General features: G+C 43.5%; 10 protein-coding genes and 3 non-coding genes across 13 annotated transcripts; 8 read left to right on the top strand and 5 right to left on the bottom strand.

Moving 5' to 3' along the window:
- Positions 1 to 638: 638 nt before the first annotated feature.
- Positions 639 to 950, bottom strand: LOC149077863 (histone H4). The gene has a single exon (XM_089242430.1). The coding sequence runs from the start codon at positions 948 to 950 to the stop codon at positions 639 to 641; it is 312 nt and encodes a 103-aa protein (XP_089098556.1).
- A 585-nt stretch (positions 951 to 1535) lies between these two features.
- On the top strand, positions 1536 to 1654 carry LOC149077862 (5S ribosomal RNA). Its single transcript, XR_016194275.1, has one exon. It is a non-coding gene; the product is annotated as a 5S ribosomal RNA (ribosomal RNA).
- Positions 1655 to 2395: 741 nt separating this feature from the next.
- On the top strand, positions 2396 to 2770 carry LOC149077861 (histone H2B). Its single transcript, XM_089242429.1, has one exon. It carries the CDS (start codon positions 2396 to 2398, stop codon positions 2768 to 2770), a length of 375 nt encoding a protein of 124 aa, XP_089098555.1.
- Positions 2771 to 4758: 1988 nt separating this feature from the next.
- Positions 4759 to 5133, top strand: LOC149077860 (histone H2A). The gene has a single exon (XM_089242427.1). The coding sequence runs from the start codon at positions 4759 to 4761 to the stop codon at positions 5131 to 5133; it is 375 nt and encodes a 124-aa protein (XP_089098553.1).
- A 503-nt stretch (positions 5134 to 5636) lies between these two features.
- LOC149077859 (histone H3) lies at positions 5637 to 6047 on the bottom strand. The gene has a single exon (XM_089242426.1). The coding sequence runs from the start codon at positions 6045 to 6047 to the stop codon at positions 5637 to 5639; it is 411 nt and encodes a 136-aa protein (XP_089098552.1).
- Positions 6048 to 7368: 1321 nt separating this feature from the next.
- On the bottom strand, positions 7369 to 7680 carry LOC149077858 (histone H4). Its single transcript, XM_089242425.1, has one exon. The coding sequence runs from the start codon at positions 7678 to 7680 to the stop codon at positions 7369 to 7371; it is 312 nt and encodes a 103-aa protein (XP_089098551.1).
- A 585-nt stretch (positions 7681 to 8265) lies between these two features.
- On the top strand, positions 8266 to 8384 carry LOC149077857 (5S ribosomal RNA). Its single transcript, XR_016194274.1, has one exon. It is a non-coding gene; the product is annotated as a 5S ribosomal RNA (ribosomal RNA).
- A 3329-nt stretch (positions 8385 to 11713) lies between these two features.
- Positions 11714 to 12088, top strand: LOC149077856 (histone H2B). The gene has a single exon (XM_089242424.1). It carries the CDS (start codon positions 11714 to 11716, stop codon positions 12086 to 12088), a length of 375 nt encoding a protein of 124 aa, XP_089098550.1.
- Positions 12089 to 14076: 1988 nt separating this feature from the next.
- Positions 14077 to 14451, top strand: LOC149077855 (histone H2A). The gene has a single exon (XM_089242423.1). The coding sequence runs from the start codon at positions 14077 to 14079 to the stop codon at positions 14449 to 14451; it is 375 nt and encodes a 124-aa protein (XP_089098549.1).
- Positions 14452 to 14954: 503 nt separating this feature from the next.
- LOC149077854 (histone H3) lies at positions 14955 to 15365 on the bottom strand. The gene has a single exon (XM_089242422.1). It carries the CDS (start codon positions 15363 to 15365, stop codon positions 14955 to 14957), a length of 411 nt encoding a protein of 136 aa, XP_089098548.1.
- Positions 15366 to 16686: 1321 nt separating this feature from the next.
- Positions 16687 to 16998, bottom strand: LOC149077853 (histone H4). The gene has a single exon (XM_089242420.1). The coding sequence runs from the start codon at positions 16996 to 16998 to the stop codon at positions 16687 to 16689; it is 312 nt and encodes a 103-aa protein (XP_089098546.1).
- A 585-nt stretch (positions 16999 to 17583) lies between these two features.
- Positions 17584 to 17702, top strand: LOC149077852 (5S ribosomal RNA). The gene has a single exon (XR_016194273.1). It is a non-coding gene; the product is annotated as a 5S ribosomal RNA (ribosomal RNA).
- A 754-nt stretch (positions 17703 to 18456) lies between these two features.
- LOC149077851 (histone H2B) lies at positions 18457 to 18831 on the top strand. The gene has a single exon (XM_089242419.1). It carries the CDS (start codon positions 18457 to 18459, stop codon positions 18829 to 18831), a length of 375 nt encoding a protein of 124 aa, XP_089098545.1.
- Positions 18832 to 19230: the final 399 nt, after the last annotated feature.

Raw genomic sequence — 19230 nt, 5'->3', positions numbered from 1 at the left:
AGAAAAAGAAAGCAGCCCCCGCAAAGAAATCGACGGTCAAGAAATCTGCTCCGAAGACCAAGTCTCCGAAAAAAGCAGCCAAACCATCGAAACCGAAAGCGGCGAAGCCGAAAAAAGCAAAGTCCACTCCGAAAAAGACGACGGCAAAGAAAGCAAAAAAATGAGGGAGTAAGCCCAAGGCTTGAAGGAAAAAAAAAAAAAGGCTCTTTTCAGAGCCAAGAAATGTTTGTGAGAAGGTGCCGAACTCGCATATAAATATATGATACGTGTTATCATGATAATATATAAATACATAACATAAATAATCAACGCGATTTTGTTATTAAAGCGCGCGAACACAAATATATATATATATATATATATATAGAACATAAAGCCCCTTACGAGGTCTGACGAGACCTCGCAGCTCTGGGGGGGGGGGGGGGGCCCGTATAGTACTTGACCTTTGACGAAAGTACGATTACAGCAATATTTTTTTTGTAATAAATATTTAGTACCAACCCTTTAAGTTTAGTTTTTTAAACATATTTAACAAAGTTATGCGACTCAGTTTCAACCTATCATATATTTTTTGGCCCTGAGAAGGGCCTTTTTTTTTTTCTCCTCCGCGTCTTCTATGAAAACCGCATATGCTGTTTTTAACCGCCGAAACCGTACAGGGTTCTGCCTTGTCTCTTCAGCGCATAGACCACGTCCATGGCGGTGACGGTTTTCCTCTTGGCGTGCTCGGTGTAAGTGACAGCATCCCTGATAACGTTCTCGAGGAAAACTTTGAGAACTCCACGGGTCTCTTCGTAAATGAGACCGGATATACGTTTCACACCACCACGACGAGCCAAACGACGGATGGCGGGTTTCGTAATGCCCTGGATGTTATCGCGAAGAACTTTACGATGTCTCTTCGCTCCTCCTTTGCCCAAACCTTTTCCTCCCTTGCCTCGACCAGACATGTTGAATTTGCGAAATCTGAAGCAGAAATGAAAGGAAATCGACAATAATCACGATCTCTGTCTCGAAAGCGCGGAGCTGACGTCACCGCTGTCTAACGGGCATTGGTCCGCCGACGAGGCGTTATTCGATTGGTCGATAAAAGACTTGATTTATCCCCCCCCTTTGACAGGAGGGGGGGGGGGAACCGTTATTTCTTCCCCCCCCCCTCCAGAAAATTATCGCAGCAGCACTGAAAGTTGGCGGAATCGATGCCTACTGTAAGAGTACAGATTGAACTGGAAAAAGAAAACAACATTTTCGGCGGAAACTAGAGAATGTCTTAAACATTTTGCGCAAAAAAGAAAAATTGTAGAAGGGCCCTTAGGCGGAATTCCTCACATGTCCGTCAACCAGCTTGTGCGTCTGCGCTTTCGGCAGATGAAAGAGCCTCCTTTGTGATGTCATCAATTAGAGTACCAGTGTGATGTGACACCATCTGTGCCCCAACTCCCACGGGAAGAAAGGAACAAAGCAGCGGAAATGGACGGGCTCCTTTGAATAGATTTTATGATCACTTAAGAAGTGTGAAAAGAGCATTATGTATCGCCAACGGCCATACCATGCTGAAAACACCGGTTCTCGTCCGATCACCGAAGTTAAGCAGCATCGGGCGCGGTTAGTACTTGGGAGGGTGACCACCTGGGAACACCGCGTGCTGTTGGCATCACTTTTCTTTCTTTTTTTAAATCGGTAAGTAACATAATTTTCCAATAATTTAATTTAAAAATATGTGTATGTGGGGGGGGGGGGGGGAAGAAGAGAGGGAATAAAAGAAAATTAAACAAATTAATATACTATACGGCCAGTGATATGGGCCTATATGGCTCTGCTTAGTGCTGCCATCTACTGTTGGAATTTTTTTTCCTTTCAGTAATTTCTTCTAATCCCACAATCCATGGCAAATTTCTTTAATAAGATTTAATTTCAAAATATTCAAATTAAAGAAAAATTAAATTTATTTCAAATAAATCAGTGATTCATATACGATTCTACTTAGCACTGCGAGATACTGTTGGCATCATCATATAAATCCTCTTTTTTTATTTATTTGATAATTATGTTTAATCGGATAATCCAATACATAACATTTTCCACAAGCGATTGAATTTTGAAATCTGTGTGTGTGTGTGTGTGGGGGGGGGGGGGGGGGGGGGTTTGGAAAGGAAGCGGGGGGGGGGAACAAATTCAATTTCTTAGGTAATTCAGTTCCCGAAGGCGAAGTTGATATATGACTCTGCTCAGTGCTGCCATCTACTGGTGAACAATACGAATTCCCTTCCCCCATTGTTTATATTTGAGATTGGGTTGCGGAAAATCACAAATGAGAAACTTCACTTGTGGAGTAAACTTGAAATCCTTTCGTTATGAAAAAATTTCAAAATTTTCGTAATTTTTTGCAGGTAAAATGCCGCCACAACCTTCAGGAAAAGCTGTGAAGAAAGCCGGAAAGGCCCAGAAGGCTGTCCGTGCTGGAGACAAGAAAAAAAGGAAGAAGCGAAGGAAGGAGAGCTTCGCAATCTACATCTACAAGGTTCTGAAGCAGGTCCACCCAGACACCGGGATATCTAGCAAGGCTATGTCAATTATGAACTCCTTCGTAAATGACATCTTTGAAAGAATTGCAGCGGAATCATCACGACTGGCCCACTACAACAAGAGAAGCACCATCACCAGTCGAGAAATCCAAACTGCAGTGCGGCTGTTACTCCCCGGAGAACTCGCCAAGCACGCAGTGTCTGAAGGAACGAAAGCTGTCACCAAATACACCAGTTCAAAGTAACTTCTTTTCGTTCAGGGTGGGGGGGAAAAAAAAAGGCCCTTTTGAGGGCCAATAAATCGAGTAAGAAGGTTTAACCCTGGTCGCAAACGACTTGTTGCCTAACATAACGGTAATTTAATATAGCAATAATATAATGAGGTGTAATGTAACGTTAGGAGTGCTTACCTTTCATGAAGAAGAAACCAACAATCCTTGTGAATTTATCCCTGGAAAAAAAAAAACATAAATAAATAAGCTATTCGAGCATGCATATATATATATATATATATATATATAAAATCAATGAAATTTCTGCGAAAGAAAAATGTGATGGATGGGGGAAAAAAAAAAGAAGAAACTGTCTTGGGTGGGATTCGAACCCATGCTCGCGTGGAACCGGAATGAAAATTCAAATAAAACCCCCTTATTTTTCCGCCCGCGGCGCCCCCGCGAGGGGTTCCCCAGGTAAGGTATAGCTTCGCAACAATACTTTCTACCACACAATAGATATACCACGTGATATGTTCGGCGCAACAATATTTAAAATATCATTATCTGCCTCCGAATATATTCTCTTGAGTCCAGCGTCTTATCCATTAGGCCACAACGACACAGTCATCTGTTACAATTAACACGATTACGTTATAAACTGCTACAATAATTTTTTAGCAAAAAAAATTCTGTGCCGATACGATACTTTTGAAAGGTAAATTATCATACGATAACAATTTGTAATTATTATAATAAATAACAATTAATTATCATAGCCAAATGCAGATTCGAACAGTAGATTCCCTTTGCGATTTATTTATTTTACATACAATATGTATTTTACATTTATTCATTACATTTATATATTTTACATACAATTTATTTCATTATCATTACAATACTACAATCATTACATTAATTTATTTCATTATAATAACCAAATGCAGATTCGAACCCATGACTTTCATAAACACTAGGCTCAAGATTCGTGTCCGTCGTCGTAACCATTACGCCACTAGACACGACATACATCATTCCTAGTTAGCTACTGAAAGTCAGCGATGCAAAGAAACGAGAAATGCCAACTTCTTTTTTTTTTTTCTGTTTCAATTTCACACAAAAATAGGAAATTATAATTTCACTACAATCTACGTTCATGAACAATTAAATATTCATTTATGATTTCATACTTCTTTTGTGAATATAAACATTATTTCCAGTATTTCGCATGCGTCCCACTTTGTTTCAATTTCATTTTAGCCCCCAGTGTATTATATTAACACATCTCGTTTCGCCAAGTTTATTTACTTCATTTTAGCCTTTCCTTCATTTACCCTAACGTTTCACATTCATTTTGTGCATATAAACATTATTTTAGTATTTCCCATGCGTTCACTTTGTTTCAACAAGTTCATTACCTTTCAGCTCTTTGTGCATACCAGCATCATATTAGAATATCTGTGCTTTGTGCCGCCTTTAAACTCGTTTTTTCTTGGAAGTTCAGCCCATTAAGCAAAAAATAAGTATAGAACCGAATGCTAAATATGAATAAAATAATTTATTTCCTTGAAAATTAGAAAACTTTTCTGTCCCGTATACGGGACGTCAGTAATCTTTAACTTCAACGACGAAAGAGACATGCCATACATGCAGTAGTGCTAAACAAACACCACCTCTAATAACAAAAGGAAAAAAAGAAATAAGTTTCATTTAAAAACGAAGAAATGTATGGGGGGGGGGGGGGGAAAGAGAAGAGAAACCGTTAATACGGGGAGGGAGAAGGAAATGCGGGTCATATAGTCAGCGGAACCTTTTAGTTTTATCGATTATTATTCGGTTCAAAACTACGAAGGCGTTTCTCGTCTACAACTACGACGAACGCGGATCGCGAAAACGCCAAAAAGGGGCACTATTGGCTGAAAGGAAAACAAGGAAGGCAGAGCTCTCAGGCTGATATTGGCGGCGCCAAAAAAAAAGCGCGAAGCGCGATTCCGATCATTTTTTAGGAAAAATTAAACATGTCTGGACGTGGAAAAGGAGGAAAAGTGAAGGGGAAGAGCAAGACCAGGTCTAGCCGTGCCGGTCTACAATTTCCCGTCGGCCGTATCCACCGTCTCCTTCGAAAAGGCAACTACGCCGAGAGGGTAGGTGCCGGAGCTCCGGTATACCTGGCCGCCGTCCTGGAATACCTGGCCGCCGAAGTTCTCGAATTGGCAGGAAATGCAGCGCGAGACAACAAGAAAACCAGGATCATTCCCAGACATCTGCAGCTGGCGATCAGGAACGACGAAGAGTTGAACAAGCTCTTGTCCGGAGTGACCATAGCTCAGGGAGGAGTGCTGCCCAACATCCAGGCAGTTCTCTTGCCCAAGAAAACCGAAAAGAAAGCTTAAGTCAAGCGAGAGAGGAAGAAAAAAAAAAAAAGGCCCTTATCAGGGCCAATAAATCACGCAAAGAGGTCACGCTAAATCGCATTGTTTAATAATAATAACACAGTCGCCTCAATGTCCCCCGGGGAAATTAGAGACTGGTTCCGAAACACAATCGCATTGTCCGCTGGGGATAGCCACGCCCAGACCATAAAAGTGACCCCCCAGTAAACAAAGCAACTCTATTCGAATCCGGCGAGTCTAGAAGTCTGGGTTGGGTGAGGCACAATAGTAATAAAATACAGCGTCACATTTCTCTCAGCGCTGCGCGCAAAACAAAAAACAAAAAAAAAAAACATACGTGGCTTGTCCTAACTTTCTTTTCTAATCAATCAGAAAAATTTCATGTATGGATTAAAAAAAACTATTTCAACTCGTGTGTGGCAATGCGAATGAAAAGGCGCACCTCTTTGCATGTGTTGGCCCTTAGAAGGGCCGTTTTTTTTTTCCTACTCCTCCTTCACGACTTAAGCTCGTTCACCCCGGATCCTACGTGCAAGCTGAATGTCTTTGGGCATGATGGTAACTCTCTTGGCGTGGATAGCGCACAAGTTGGTATCTTCGAACAGACCGACGAGATAGGCCTCGCTGGCCTCCTGCAAAGCCATGACAGCAGAGCTCTGGAAGCGCAAATCGGTCTTGAAGTCCTGGGCGATCTCACGGACGAGGCGCTGGAAGGGCAATTTCCTAATGAGCAATTCCGTCGACTTCTGGTAACGACGGATCTCTCTGAGGGCCACGGTACCGGGCCTGTAACGATGGGGCTTCTTCACTCCCCCCGTCGCCGGGGCACTCTTACGAGCAGCCTTGGTCGCGAGCTGTTTCCTGGGGGCCTTGCCTCCGGTACTCTTTCGGGCAGTCTGCTTGGTCCTAGCCATGTCTGCGTATCGATGAAAGAAACGTCTGAACGCGTTGAGAGCAAGACGATAAATGTTTCTCCTCAATTTTTCCACAATGACAGAAGCGCCAAATTCAAAGTGTAACGGACGACTACGCCGCGATTGGTCGATTTCGAAACCGAGAAACGCGATTGGCTGAAACGAAGCGCAAAGGGAATCTACTGCAAAAAAACGAGAAATTACTGATCATTTCGTTACGTGAGTGCAAGCGAACATGTCCGAAGGTGCACAACCAGCTCAATCTGCCGCGCCAGCCGCCTCGACCCCGAAGAAAAAGGGGGCGAAAGCTGGCAGCAAGAAACCGAAAGCTGCTCCCTCTCATCCGAAAGTATCGGAAATGGTGAACAGTGCCATCACCAGTCTTAAAGAACGGGGCGGATCTTCACTGCAGGCCATCAAGAAGCACATCGGTGCCCAGTACAAGGTGGACGTGGACAAGCTTTCACCCTTCATCAAGAAGTACCTGAAGAGCGCCGTAGTCAGCGGAGCCCTGGTTCAGACCAAGGGCAAGGGTGCCACCGGATCTTTCAAATTGAGCGCATCCGGGCAGAAGAGCAAGGAACCCTCTGCCGCTGCCAAACAGGTGAAGAAACCCAAGAAGGAAGGCGCTTCGAAAAAACCCAAATCCCCCAAGAAGACCGCAAAGCCCAAACAGAAGTCCGAGAAAAAGAAAGCAGCCCCCGCAAAGAAATCGACGGTCAAGAAATCTGCTCCGAAGACCAAGTCTCCGAAAAAAGCAGCCAAACCATCGAAACCGAAAGCGGCGAAGCCGAAAAAAGCAAAGTCCACTCCGAAAAAGACGACGGCAAAGAAAGCAAAAAAATGAGGGAGTAAGCCCAAGGCTTGAAGGAAAAAAAAAAAAAGGCTCTTTTCAGAGCCAAGAAATGTTTGTGAGAAGGTGCCGAACTCGCATATAAATATATGATACGTGTTATCATGATAATATATAAATACATAACATAAATAATCAACGCGATTTTGTTATTAAAGCGCGCGAACACAAATATATATATATATATATATATATAGAACATAAAGCCCCTTACGAGGTCTGACGAGACCTCGCAGCTCTGGGGGGGGGGGGGGGGCCCGTATAGTACTTGACCTTTGACGAAAGTACGATTACAGCAATATTTTTTTTGTAATAAATATTTAGTACCAACCCTTTAAGTTTAGTTTTTTAAACATATTTAACAAAGTTATGCGACTCAGTTTCAACCTATCATATATTTTTTGGCCCTGAGAAGGGCCTTTTTTTTTTTCTCCTCCGCGTCTTCTATGAAAACCGCATATGCTGTTTTTAACCGCCGAAACCGTACAGGGTTCTGCCTTGTCTCTTCAGCGCATAGACCACGTCCATGGCGGTGACGGTTTTCCTCTTGGCGTGCTCGGTGTAAGTGACAGCATCCCTGATAACGTTCTCGAGGAAAACTTTGAGAACTCCACGGGTCTCTTCGTAAATGAGACCGGATATACGTTTCACACCACCACGACGAGCCAAACGACGGATGGCGGGTTTCGTAATGCCCTGGATGTTATCGCGAAGAACTTTACGATGTCTCTTCGCTCCTCCTTTGCCCAAACCTTTTCCTCCCTTGCCTCGACCAGACATGTTGAATTTGCGAAATCTGAAGCAGAAATGAAAGGAAATCGACAATAATCACGATCTCTGTCTCGAAAGCGCGGAGCTGACGTCACCGCTGTCTAACGGGCATTGGTCCGCCGACGAGGCGTTATTCGATTGGTCGATAAAAGACTTGATTTATCCCCCCCCTTTGACAGGAGGGGGGGGGGGAACCGTTATTTCTTCCCCCCCCCCTCCAGAAAATTATCGCAGCAGCACTGAAAGTTGGCGGAATCGATGCCTACTGTAAGAGTACAGATTGAACTGGAAAAAGAAAACAACATTTTCGGCGGAAACTAGAGAATGTCTTAAACATTTTGCGCAAAAAAGAAAAATTGTAGAAGGGCCCTTAGGCGGAATTCCTCACATGTCCGTCAACCAGCTTGTGCGTCTGCGCTTTCGGCAGATGAAAGAGCCTCCTTTGTGATGTCATCAATTAGAGTACCAGTGTGATGTGACACCATCTGTGCCCCAACTCCCACGGGAAGAAAGGAACAAAGCAGCGGAAATGGACGGGCTCCTTTGAATAGATTTTATGATCACTTAAGAAGTGTGAAAAGAGCATTATGTATCGCCAACGGCCATACCATGCTGAAAACACCGGTTCTCGTCCGATCACCGAAGTTAAGCAGCATCGGGCGCGGTTAGTACTTGGGAGGGTGACCACCTGGGAACACCGCGTGCTGTTGGCATCACTTTTCTTTCTTTTTTTAAATCGGTAAGTAACATAATTTTCCAATAATTTAATTTAAAAATATGTGTATGTGGGGGGGGGGGGAAGAAGAGAGGGAATAAAAGAAAATTAAACAAATTAATATACTATACGGCCAGTGATATGGGCCTATATGGCTCTGCTTAGTGCTGCCATCTACTGTTGGAATTTTTTTTCCTTTCAGTAATTTCTTCTAATCCCACAATCCATGGCAAATTTCTTTAATAAGATTTAATTTCAAAATATTCAAATTAAAGAAAAATTAAATTTATTTCAAATAAATCAGTGATTCATATACGATTCTACTTAGCACTGCGAGATACTGTTGGCATCATCATATAAATCCTCTTTTTTTATTTATTTGATAATTATGTTTAATCGGATAATCCAATACATAACATTTTCCACAAGCGATTGAATTTTGAAATCTGTGTGTGTGTGTGTGTGGGGGGGGGGGGGGGGGTTTGGAAAGGAAGCGGGGGGGGGGGGAACAAATTCAATTTCTTAGGTAATTCAGTTCCCGAAGGCGAAGTTGATATATGACTCTGCTCAGTGCTGCCATCTACTGGTGAACAATACGAATTCCCTTCCCCCATTGTTTATATTTGAGATTGGGTTGCGGAAAATCACAAATGAGAAACTTCACTTGTGGAGTAAACTTGAAATCCTTTCGTTATGAAAAAATTTCAAAATTTTTTAACACATCAAAAATCAAAAAAGAACACAACACATTCACTCGCGCCCCAGATTCTGAAGGGGACGGTCGTGTTTTTTGCTCGCTCCAACTAGGGAGCCATTTCTTTTTTCATTACAGGTCCAGACATGGCTAGGTCTAAAAAGAAGCCGAGGCAAGCCGCAACCAAGCCAGCGCCTGCTGCCGAGAAGAAACACCACTGCCTACTGCATCACGAATCCTTTGACAAGGATTCAATTGCATGGAATAAATTCTTCTTGGAAGTGGACTGCACTCGGCGGGACTACAAACTTCGCACCAGAGAGGAGACTGCGAACGACCCCCATCTCCAGAGCCAGGCCGTGAGCCTTCTCATAGACGTAGCGATGAGCATCAACGCTAGGATCACCACCGAGATCCGATGTGAATTGGAGCGGCAATTCTTGGAAATTGTTCAATCCCATCGAACCTCGTCCTATGAGTATGACCTCGTGGTCAGGCTTATGGACCTCAAGGGAACTTCATGTCTCCTCTACGAGGACGAACTCCCGTGCGAAATCCTCCCGGACCAGGCTATGCCGATCCCGTCCGAGGTCACTTCTTCTACTTTCAGATCTCAACGTCCGGGTGCTATAACATTAACACCCGAGGTAATCGCTGGCAACGAAACAACGCCTCTCCCGGATGCTGAATCTCCCTCTCAACCCTTGGAGCAACGAGACAACCCCGTCCCGTATGCTTCACCCGAAGGACGTATGGCATCTCTACCAGATCCATCGCTCCCGATACAAGACACGCCAGATAAACCTGAGTTCCCTGACTCGTCTCCCATTGGTCCAACTGGTCCCGACAGCCAATCAGAGCAAGGCTCCTTGGACTTCTCGATCATGGTTGACAGCAAGGGAAATTGGTTCGGAATAGACTCTCATCTATCCAAAATTTGCGCCGACCATTTCTCAGCGACCATAATAGATGGTCAGATCAAAGTTTCTTTTCAGGCAAAAAAAGACTTTCTGGCAGCAAAAGACTGGCTGCTCAATGAAGGGCTCATGCCTAAGCCAAAAGAAAAACGCTCCGGATTCTTTTCAGTGCTTCTCAGAGGACTTGAGAAAACCGCCAAACCTAACGACATAAAGACGGCCCTCGAAGCCATAGGTTTCGTGATCAGAAAATCTGAACTCTTTCGCAAGGCAAACCCAGCCAAGCCAGGTGTTTGGAGAGTCACGCTCCCCAAAACAGAAGAAAACAGAAAAATTCTACAACTAAAAAAAATTCATCACCTGGACATCACTGTGGAGAGGTACATCCGGAACTTCCACACATTCCAGTGCCACCGGTGCCTCGGATTCTCGCATTTTGCGGCAACATGCACACTGCCATATAGATGTGTCAAGTGCACGACCTCCCACGAGCCGGGAAAATGCTGCAGGGTGCCGGGATCCGATCCACCGGAGTGCGCCCTGTGCTCTGGACAGCACCCAGCCAACTTCAAAAAGTGTCCCGTATTTCTCGAAATTGCGAGCAAAAAAAAAAAGAACATCAAGGCCCCAAGTGGAAAAACCGTCATTCCCACCCTTTCTTTTTCCAGGAGCAACCGGCACCCATCCAAGTCTGAGCTCCCGGCGAAAGTCCTGGCCAAATTTGAACTTTTCCTGAAGGACAAATCGACATCAACGCCAGCGGCCATTACCAGGGGACCCCCTGGCCTTAGGTCAACGGGGCCTCCACCGTCCAGACCTCCGACAGCAAGTTCCAGCCGAACCGTCTCCCCAGTCCGCCCGAGAAGTGAGTCGAGATCGCTTGGTAAAGTGATAGATGACTTCACCTCCATTGTCAGCGACATGGCTGCCGACAATATCATGGATGGACTTGCGCTCGACGAACTTCGCACATTATTCCATCAAGCGGAGCGACTGAAAAAGAGATGGACGCTGGAGATAACCTAGGCCTATTCTAAGTTATCATTCTTCCCTTTATTTCCTGGTATCCTCTTTCCAAAAATTCAAAAATCTCTTCAAAAAAACCTAATAATTGAAAAAAAAAAAAAAAAAAAAAAAAAAAATTCTTTTTTTTTTTTTTTTAACTAACATTTATTTTATTTCTTAACACTTTTCCCTATCGTCTAGGAACTTTGTTTTTTCCTATCTTTTATTTACAGATCCTGGATAGCAGAGAGGACCAGCCAATCCCAGGGCTTCTCCATAGCGGTCCAATCACAGAAGACCAGTCTCTCCGGCTTTCTCCACCAGCTATACTTCTTCACTAAAACGACTAACCTTTTGGGGTTGTGACGGCATTTTCAGCTCCGGAATTAATTTTATTAATTCCGAGATCCAGAACCACTCTTCAAAATTTACCACGACGCATATTCCAGTCGCATTGTTTACTAAATTCTCTCCCCCGGCACTTTTGTGCAACACTGCAAAAAATTACGAAATTTAAACTTCATTAGCGGATTCTACCCAACTTTGACTATGGCCCTTGGGTCAGGAAATTTATTTCTTGGCCCATTGACTTTTAGCTGCCAGGCCTTTTGTAAGCCGCTGCAATAGCCCTGAGGGCAGGACTCGGCACAAAATTCTTGCATTCCGCATTCCGCATTTTTTAACACATTTTCGTAATTTTTTGCAGGTAAAATGCCGCCACAACCTTCAGGAAAAGCTGTGAAGAAAGCCGGAAAGGCCCAGAAGGCTGTCCGTGCTGGAGACAAGAAAAAAAGGAAGAAGCGAAGGAAGGAGAGCTTCGCAATCTACATCTACAAGGTTCTGAAGCAGGTCCACCCAGACACCGGGATATCTAGCAAGGCTATGTCAATTATGAACTCCTTCGTAAATGACATCTTTGAAAGAATTGCAGCGGAATCATCACGACTGGCCCACTACAACAAGAGAAGCACCATCACCAGTCGAGAAATCCAAACTGCAGTGCGGCTGTTACTCCCCGGAGAACTCGCCAAGCACGCAGTGTCTGAAGGAACGAAAGCTGTCACCAAATACACCAGTTCAAAGTAACTTCTTTTCGTTCAGGGTGGGGGGGAAAAAAAAAGGCCCTTTTGAGGGCCAATAAATCGAGTAAGAAGGTTTAACCCTGGTCGCAAACGACTTGTTGCCTAACATAACGGTAATTTAATATAGCAATAATATAATGAGGTGTAATGTAACGTTAGGAGTGCTTACCTTTCATGAAGAAGAAACCAACAATCCTTGTGAATTTATCCCTGGAAAAAAAAAAACATAAATAAATAAGCTATTCGAGCATGCATATATATATATATATATATATATATAAAATCAATGAAATTTCTGCGAAAGAAAAATGTGATGGATGGGGGAAAAAAAAAAGAAGAAACTGTCTTGGGTGGGATTCGAACCCATGCTCGCGTGGAACCGGAATGAAAATTCAAATAAAACCCCCTTATTTTTCCGCCCGCGGCGCCCCCGCGAGGGGTTCCCCAGGTAAGGTATAGCTTCGCAACAATACTTTCTACCACACAATAGATATACCACGTGATATGTTCGGCGCAACAATATTTAAAATATCATTATCTGCCTCCGAATATATTCTCTTGAGTCCAGCGTCTTATCCATTAGGCCACAACGACACAGTCATCTGTTACAATTAACACGATTACGTTATAAACTGCTACAATAATTTTTTAGCAAAAAAAATTCTGTGCCGATACGATACTTTTGAAAGGTAAATTATCATACGATAACAATTTGTAATTATTATAATAAATAACAATTAATTATCATAGCCAAATGCAGATTCGAACAGTAGATTCCCTTTGCGATTTATTTATTTTACATACAATATGTATTTTACATTTATTCATTACATTTATATATTTTACATACAATTTATTTCATTATCATTACAATACTACAATCATTACATTAATTTATTTCATTATAATAACCAAATGCAGATTCGAACCCATGACTTTCATAAACACTAGGCTCAAGATTCGTGTCCGTCGTCGTAACCATTACGCCACTAGACACGACATACATCATTCCTAGTTAGCTACTGAAAGTCAGCGATGCAAAGAAACGAGAAATGCCAACTTCTTTTTTTTTTTTCTGTTTCAATTTCACACAAAAATAGGAAATTATAATTTCACTACAATCTACGTTCATGAACAATTAAATATTCATTTATGATTTCATACTTCTTTTGTGAATATAAACATTATTTCCAGTATTTCGCATGCGTCCCACTTTGTTTCAATTTCATTTTAGCCCCCAGTGTATTATATTAACACATCTCGTTTCGCCAAGTTTATTTACTTCATTTTAGCCTTTCCTTCATTTACCCTAACGTTTCACATTCATTTTGTGCATATAAACATTATTTTAGTATTTCCCATGCGTTCACTTTGTTTCAACAAGTTCATTACCTTTCAGCTCTTTGTGCATACCAGCATCATATTAGAATATCTGTGCTTTGTGCCGCCTTTAAACTCGTTTTTTCTTGGAAGTTCAGCCCATTAAGCAAAAAATAAGTATAGAACCGAATGCTAAATATGAATAAAATAATTTATTTCCTTGAAAATTAGAAAACTTTTCTGTCCCGTATACGGGACGTCAGTAATCTTTAACTTCAACGACGAAAGAGACATGCCATACATGCAGTAGTGCTAAACAAACACCACCTCTAATAACAAAAGGAAAAAAAGAAATAAGTTTCATTTAAAAACGAAGAAATGTATGGGGGGGGGGGGGGGAAAGAGAAGAGAAACCGTTAATACGGGGAGGGAGAAGGAAATGCGGGTCATATAGTCAGCGGAACCTTTTAGTTTTATCGATTATTATTCGGTTCAAAACTACGAAGGCGTTTCTCGTCTACAACTACGACGAACGCGGATCGCGAAAACGCCAAAAAGGGGCACTATTGGCTGAAAGGAAAACAAGGAAGGCAGAGCTCTCAGGCTGATATTGGCGGCGCCAAAAAAAAAGCGCGAAGCGCGATTCCGATCATTTTTTAGGAAAAATTAAACATGTCTGGACGTGGAAAAGGAGGAAAAGTGAAGGGGAAGAGCAAGACCAGGTCTAGCCGTGCCGGTCTACAATTTCCCGTCGGCCGTATCCACCGTCTCCTTCGAAAAGGCAACTACGCCGAGAGGGTAGGTGCCGGAGCTCCGGTATACCTGGCCGCCGTCCTGGAATACCTGGCCGCCGAAGTTCTCGAATTGGCAGGAAATGCAGCGCGAGACAACAAGAAAACCAGGATCATTCCCAGACATCTGCAGCTGGCGATCAGGAACGACGAAGAGTTGAACAAGCTCTTGTCCGGAGTGACCATAGCTCAGGGAGGAGTGCTGCCCAACATCCAGGCAGTTCTCTTGCCCAAGAAAACCGAAAAGAAAGCTTAAGTCAAGCGAGAGAGGAAGAAAAAAAAAAAAAGGCCCTTATCAGGGCCAATAAATCACGCAAAGAGGTCACGCTAAATCGCATTGTTTAATAATAATAACACAGTCGCCTCAATGTCCCCCGGGGAAATTAGAGACTGGTTCCGAAACACAATCGCATTGTCCGCTGGGGATAGCCACGCCCAGACCATAAAAGTGACCCCCCAGTAAACAAAGCAACTCTATTCGAATCCGGCGAGTCTAGAAGTCTGGGTTGGGTGAGGCACAATAGTAATAAAATACAGCGTCACATTTCTCTCAGCGCTGCGCGCAAAACAAAAAACAAAAAAAAAAAACATACGTGGCTTGTCCTAACTTTCTTTTCTAATCAATCAGAAAAATTTCATGTATGGATTAAAAAAAACTATTTCAACTCGTGTGTGGCAATGCGAATGAAAAGGCGCACCTCTTTGCATGTGTTGGCCCTTAGAAGGGCCGTTTTTTTTTTCCTACTCCTCCTTCACGACTTAAGCTCGTTCACCCCGGATCCTACGTGCAAGCTGAATGTCTTTGGGCATGATGGTAACTCTCTTGGCGTGGATAGCGCACAAGTTGGTATCTTCGAACAGACCGACGAGATAGGCCTCGCTGGCCTCCTGCAAAGCCATGACAGCAGAGCTCTGGAAGCGCAAATCGGTCTTGAAGTCCTGGGCGATCTCACGGACGAGGCGCTGGAAGGGCAATTTCCTAATGAGCAATTCCGTCGACTTCTGGTAACGACGGATCTCTCTGAGGGCCACGGTACCGGGCCTGTAACGATGGGGCTTCTTCACTCCCCCCGTCGCCGGGGCACTCTTACGAGCAGCCTTGGTCGCGAGCTGTTTCCTGGGGGCCTTGCCTCCGGTACTCTTTCGGGCAGTCTGCTTGGTCCTAGCCATGTCTGCGTATCGATGAAAGAAACGTCTGAACGCGTTGAGAGCAAGACGATAAATGTTTCTCCTCAATTTTTCCACAATGACAGAAGCGCCAAATTCAAAGTGTAACGGACGACTACGCCGCGATTGGTCGATTTCGAAACCGAGAAACGCGATTGGCTGAAACGAAGCGCAAAGGGAATCTACTGCAAAAAAACGAGAAATTACTGATCATTTCGTTACGTGAGTGCAAGCGAACATGTCCGAAGGTGCACAACCAGCTCAATCTGCCGCGCCAGCCGCCTCGACCCCGAAGAAAAAGGGGGCGAAAGCTGGCAGCAAGAAACCGAAAGCTGCTCCCTCTCATCCGAAAGTATCGGAAATGGTGAACAGTGCCATCACCAGTCTTAAAGAACGGGGCGGATCTTCACTGCAGGCCATCAAGAAGCACATCGGTGCCCAGTACAAGGTGGACGTGGACAAGCTTTCACCCTTCATCAAGAAGTACCTGAAGAGCGCCGTAGTCAGCGGAGCCCTGGTTCAGACCAAGGGCAAGGGTGCCACCGGATCTTTCAAATTGAGCGCATCCGGGCAGAAGAGCAAGGAACCCTCTGCCGCTGCCAAACAGGTGAAGAAACCCAAGAAGGAAGGCGCTTCGAAAAAACCCAAATCCCCCAAGAAGACCGCAAAGCCCAAACAGAAGTCCGAGAAAAAGAAAGCAGCCCCCGCAAAGAAATCGACGGTCAAGAAATCTGCTCCGAAGACCAAGTCTCCGAAAAAAGCAGCCAAACCATCGAAACCGAAAGCGGCGAAGCCGAAAAAAGCAAAGTCCACTCCGAAAAAGACGACGGCAAAGAAAGCAAAAAAATGAGGGAGTAAGCCCAAGGCTTGAAGGAAAAAAAAAAAAAGGCTCTTTTCAGAGCCAAGAAATGTTTGTGAGAAGGTGCCGAACTCGCATATAAATATATGATACGTGTTATCATGATAATATATAAATACATAACATAAATAATCAACGCGATTTTGTTATTAAAGCGCGCGAACACAAATATATATATATATATATATATATAGAACATAAAGCCCCTTACGAGGTCTGACGAGACCTCGCAGCTCTGGGGGGGGGGGGGGGGCCCGTATAGTACTTGACCTTTGACGAAAGTACGATTACAGCAATATTTTTTTTGTAATAAATATTTAGTACCAACCCTTTAAGTTTAGTTTTTTAAACATATTTAACAAAGTTATGCGACTCAGTTTCAACCTATCATATATTTTTTGGCCCTGAGAAGGGCCTTTTTTTTTTTCTCCTCCGCGTCTTCTATGAAAACCGCATATGCTGTTTTTAACCGCCGAAACCGTACAGGGTTCTGCCTTGTCTCTTCAGCGCATAGACCACGTCCATGGCGGTGACGGTTTTCCTCTTGGCGTGCTCGGTGTAAGTGACAGCATCCCTGATAACGTTCTCGAGGAAAACTTTGAGAACTCCACGGGTCTCTTCGTAAATGAGACCGGATATACGTTTCACACCACCACGACGAGCCAAACGACGGATGGCGGGTTTCGTAATGCCCTGGATGTTATCGCGAAGAACTTTACGATGTCTCTTCGCTCCTCCTTTGCCCAAACCTTTTCCTCCCTTGCCTCGACCAGACATGTTGAATTTGCGAAATCTGAAGCAGAAATGAAAGGAAATCGACAATAATCACGATCTCTGTCTCGAAAGCGCGGAGCTGACGTCACCGCTGTCTAACGGGCATTGGTCCGCCGACGAGGCGTTATTCGATTGGTCGATAAAAGACTTGATTTATCCCCCCCCTTTGACAGGAGGGGGGGGGGGAACCGTTATTTCTTCCCCCCCCCCTCCAGAAAATTATCGCAGCAGCACTGAAAGTTGGCGGAATCGATGCCTACTGTAAGAGTACAGATTGAACTGGAAAAAGAAAACAACATTTTCGGCGGAAACTAGAGAATGTCTTAAACATTTTGCGCAAAAAAGAAAAATTGTAGAAGGGCCCTTAGGCGGAATTCCTCACATGTCCGTCAACCAGCTTGTGCGTCTGCGCTTTCGGCAGATGAAAGAGCCTCCTTTGTGATGTCATCAATTAGAGTACCAGTGTGATGTGACACCATCTGTGCCCCAACTCCCACGGGAAGAAAGGAACAAAGCAGCGGAAATGGACGGGCTCCTTTGAATAGATTTTATGATCACTTAAGAAGTGTGAAAAGAGCATTATGTATCGCCAACGGCCATACCATGCTGAAAACACCGGTTCTCGTCCGATCACCGAAGTTAAGCAGCATCGGGCGCGGTTAGTACTTGGGAGGGTGACCACCTGGGAACACCGCGTGCTGTTGGCATCACTTTTCTTTCTTTTTTTAAATCGGTAAGTAACATAATTTTCCAATAATTTAATTTAAAAATATGTGTATGTGGGGGGGGGGGGGGAAGAAGAGAGGGAATAAAAGAAAATTAAACAAATTAATATACTATACGGCCAGTGATATGGGCCTATATGGCTCTGCTTAGTGCTGCCATCTACTGTTGGAATTTTTTTTCCTTTCAGTAATTTCTTCTAATCCCACAATCCATGGCAAATTTCTTTAATAAGATTTAATTTCAAAATATTCAAATTAAAGAAAAATTAAATTTATTTCAAATAAATCAGTGATTCATATACGATTCTACTTAGCACTGCGAGATACTGTTGGCATCATCATATAAATCCTCTTTTTTTATTTATTTGATAATTATGTTTAATCGGATAATCCAATACATAACATTTTCCACAAGCGATTGAATTTTGAAATCTGTGTGTGTGTGTGTGTGGGGGGGGGGGGGGGGGGGGGGTTTGGAAAGGAAGCGGGGGGGGGGGAACAAATTCAATTTCTTAGGTAATTCAGTTCCCGAAGGCGAAGTTGATATATGACTCTGCTCAGTGCTGCCATCTACTGGTGAACAATACGAATTCCCTTCCCCCATTGTTTATATTTGAGATTGGGTTGCGGAAAATCACAAATGAGAAACTTCACTTGTGGAGTAAACTTGAAATCCTTTCGTTATGAAAAAATTTCAAAATTTTTTAACACATTTTCGTAATTTTTTGCAGGTAAAATGCCGCCACAACCTTCAGGAAAAGCTGTGAAGAAAGCCGGAAAGGCCCAGAAGGCTGTCCGTGCTGGAGACAAGAAAAAAAGGAAGAAGCGAAGGAAGGAGAGCTTCGCAATCTACATCTACAAGGTTCTGAAGCAGGTCCACCCAGACACCGGGATATCTAGCAAGGCTATGTCAATTATGAACTCCTTCGTAAATGACATCTTTGAAAGAATTGCAGCGGAATCATCACGACTGGCCCACTACAACAAGAGAAGCACCATCACCAGTCGAGAAATCCAAACTGCAGTGCGGCTGTTACTCCCCGGAGAACTCGCCAAGCACGCAGTGTCTGAAGGAACGAAAGCTGTCACCAAATACACCAGTTCAAAGTAACTTCTTTTCGTTCAGGGTGGGGGGGAAAAAAAAAGGCCCTTTTGAGGGCCAATAAATCGAGTAAGAAGGTTTAACCCTGGTCGCAAACGACTTGTTGCCTAACATAACGGTAATTTAATATAGCAATAATATAATGAGGTGTAATGTAACGTTAGGAGTGCTTACCTTTCATGAAGAAGAAACCAACAATCCTTGTGAATTTATCCCTGGAAAAAAAAAAACATAAATAAATAAGCTATTCGAGCATGCATATATATATATATATATATATATATAAAATCAATGAAATTTCTGCGAAAGAAAAATGTGATGGATGGGGGAAAAAAAAAAGAAGAAACTGTCTTGGGTGGGATTCGAACCCATGCTCGCGTGGAACCGGAATGAAAATTCAAATAAAAC

Source organism: Pholcus phalangioides, unplaced genomic scaffold (genome assembly GCF_987345545.1).
Source record: "Pholcus phalangioides strain wild (caught in Gottingen) unplaced genomic scaffold, Ppha-v1.0 ptg000015l_1, whole genome shotgun sequence".
Lineage (NCBI taxonomy): Eukaryota > Metazoa > Arthropoda > Arachnida > Araneae > Pholcidae > Pholcus > Pholcus phalangioides.
The sequence above is the reverse complement of the archived record's forward strand: the minus strand, read 5'-3'. Positions and strand labels throughout refer to the sequence as shown.

Excerpts from the sequence above, each read along its gene's own strand:
- LOC149077863 (XM_089242430.1), bottom strand. The coding sequence starts at position 950 with ATGTCTGGTCGAGGCAAGGGAGGAAAAGGTTTGGGCAAAGGAGGAGCG.
- LOC149077861 (XM_089242429.1), top strand. The coding sequence starts at position 2,396 with ATGCCGCCACAACCTTCAGGAAAAGCTGTGAAGAAAGCCGGAAAGGCC.
- LOC149077860 (XM_089242427.1), top strand. The coding sequence starts at position 4,759 with ATGTCTGGACGTGGAAAAGGAGGAAAAGTGAAGGGGAAGAGCAAGACC.
- LOC149077859 (XM_089242426.1), bottom strand. The coding sequence starts at position 6,047 with ATGGCTAGGACCAAGCAGACTGCCCGAAAGAGTACCGGAGGCAAGGCC.
- LOC149077858 (XM_089242425.1), bottom strand. The coding sequence starts at position 7,680 with ATGTCTGGTCGAGGCAAGGGAGGAAAAGGTTTGGGCAAAGGAGGAGCG.
- LOC149077856 (XM_089242424.1), top strand. The coding sequence starts at position 11,714 with ATGCCGCCACAACCTTCAGGAAAAGCTGTGAAGAAAGCCGGAAAGGCC.
- LOC149077855 (XM_089242423.1), top strand. The coding sequence starts at position 14,077 with ATGTCTGGACGTGGAAAAGGAGGAAAAGTGAAGGGGAAGAGCAAGACC.
- LOC149077854 (XM_089242422.1), bottom strand. The coding sequence starts at position 15,365 with ATGGCTAGGACCAAGCAGACTGCCCGAAAGAGTACCGGAGGCAAGGCC.
- LOC149077853 (XM_089242420.1), bottom strand. The coding sequence starts at position 16,998 with ATGTCTGGTCGAGGCAAGGGAGGAAAAGGTTTGGGCAAAGGAGGAGCG.
- LOC149077851 (XM_089242419.1), top strand. The coding sequence starts at position 18,457 with ATGCCGCCACAACCTTCAGGAAAAGCTGTGAAGAAAGCCGGAAAGGCC.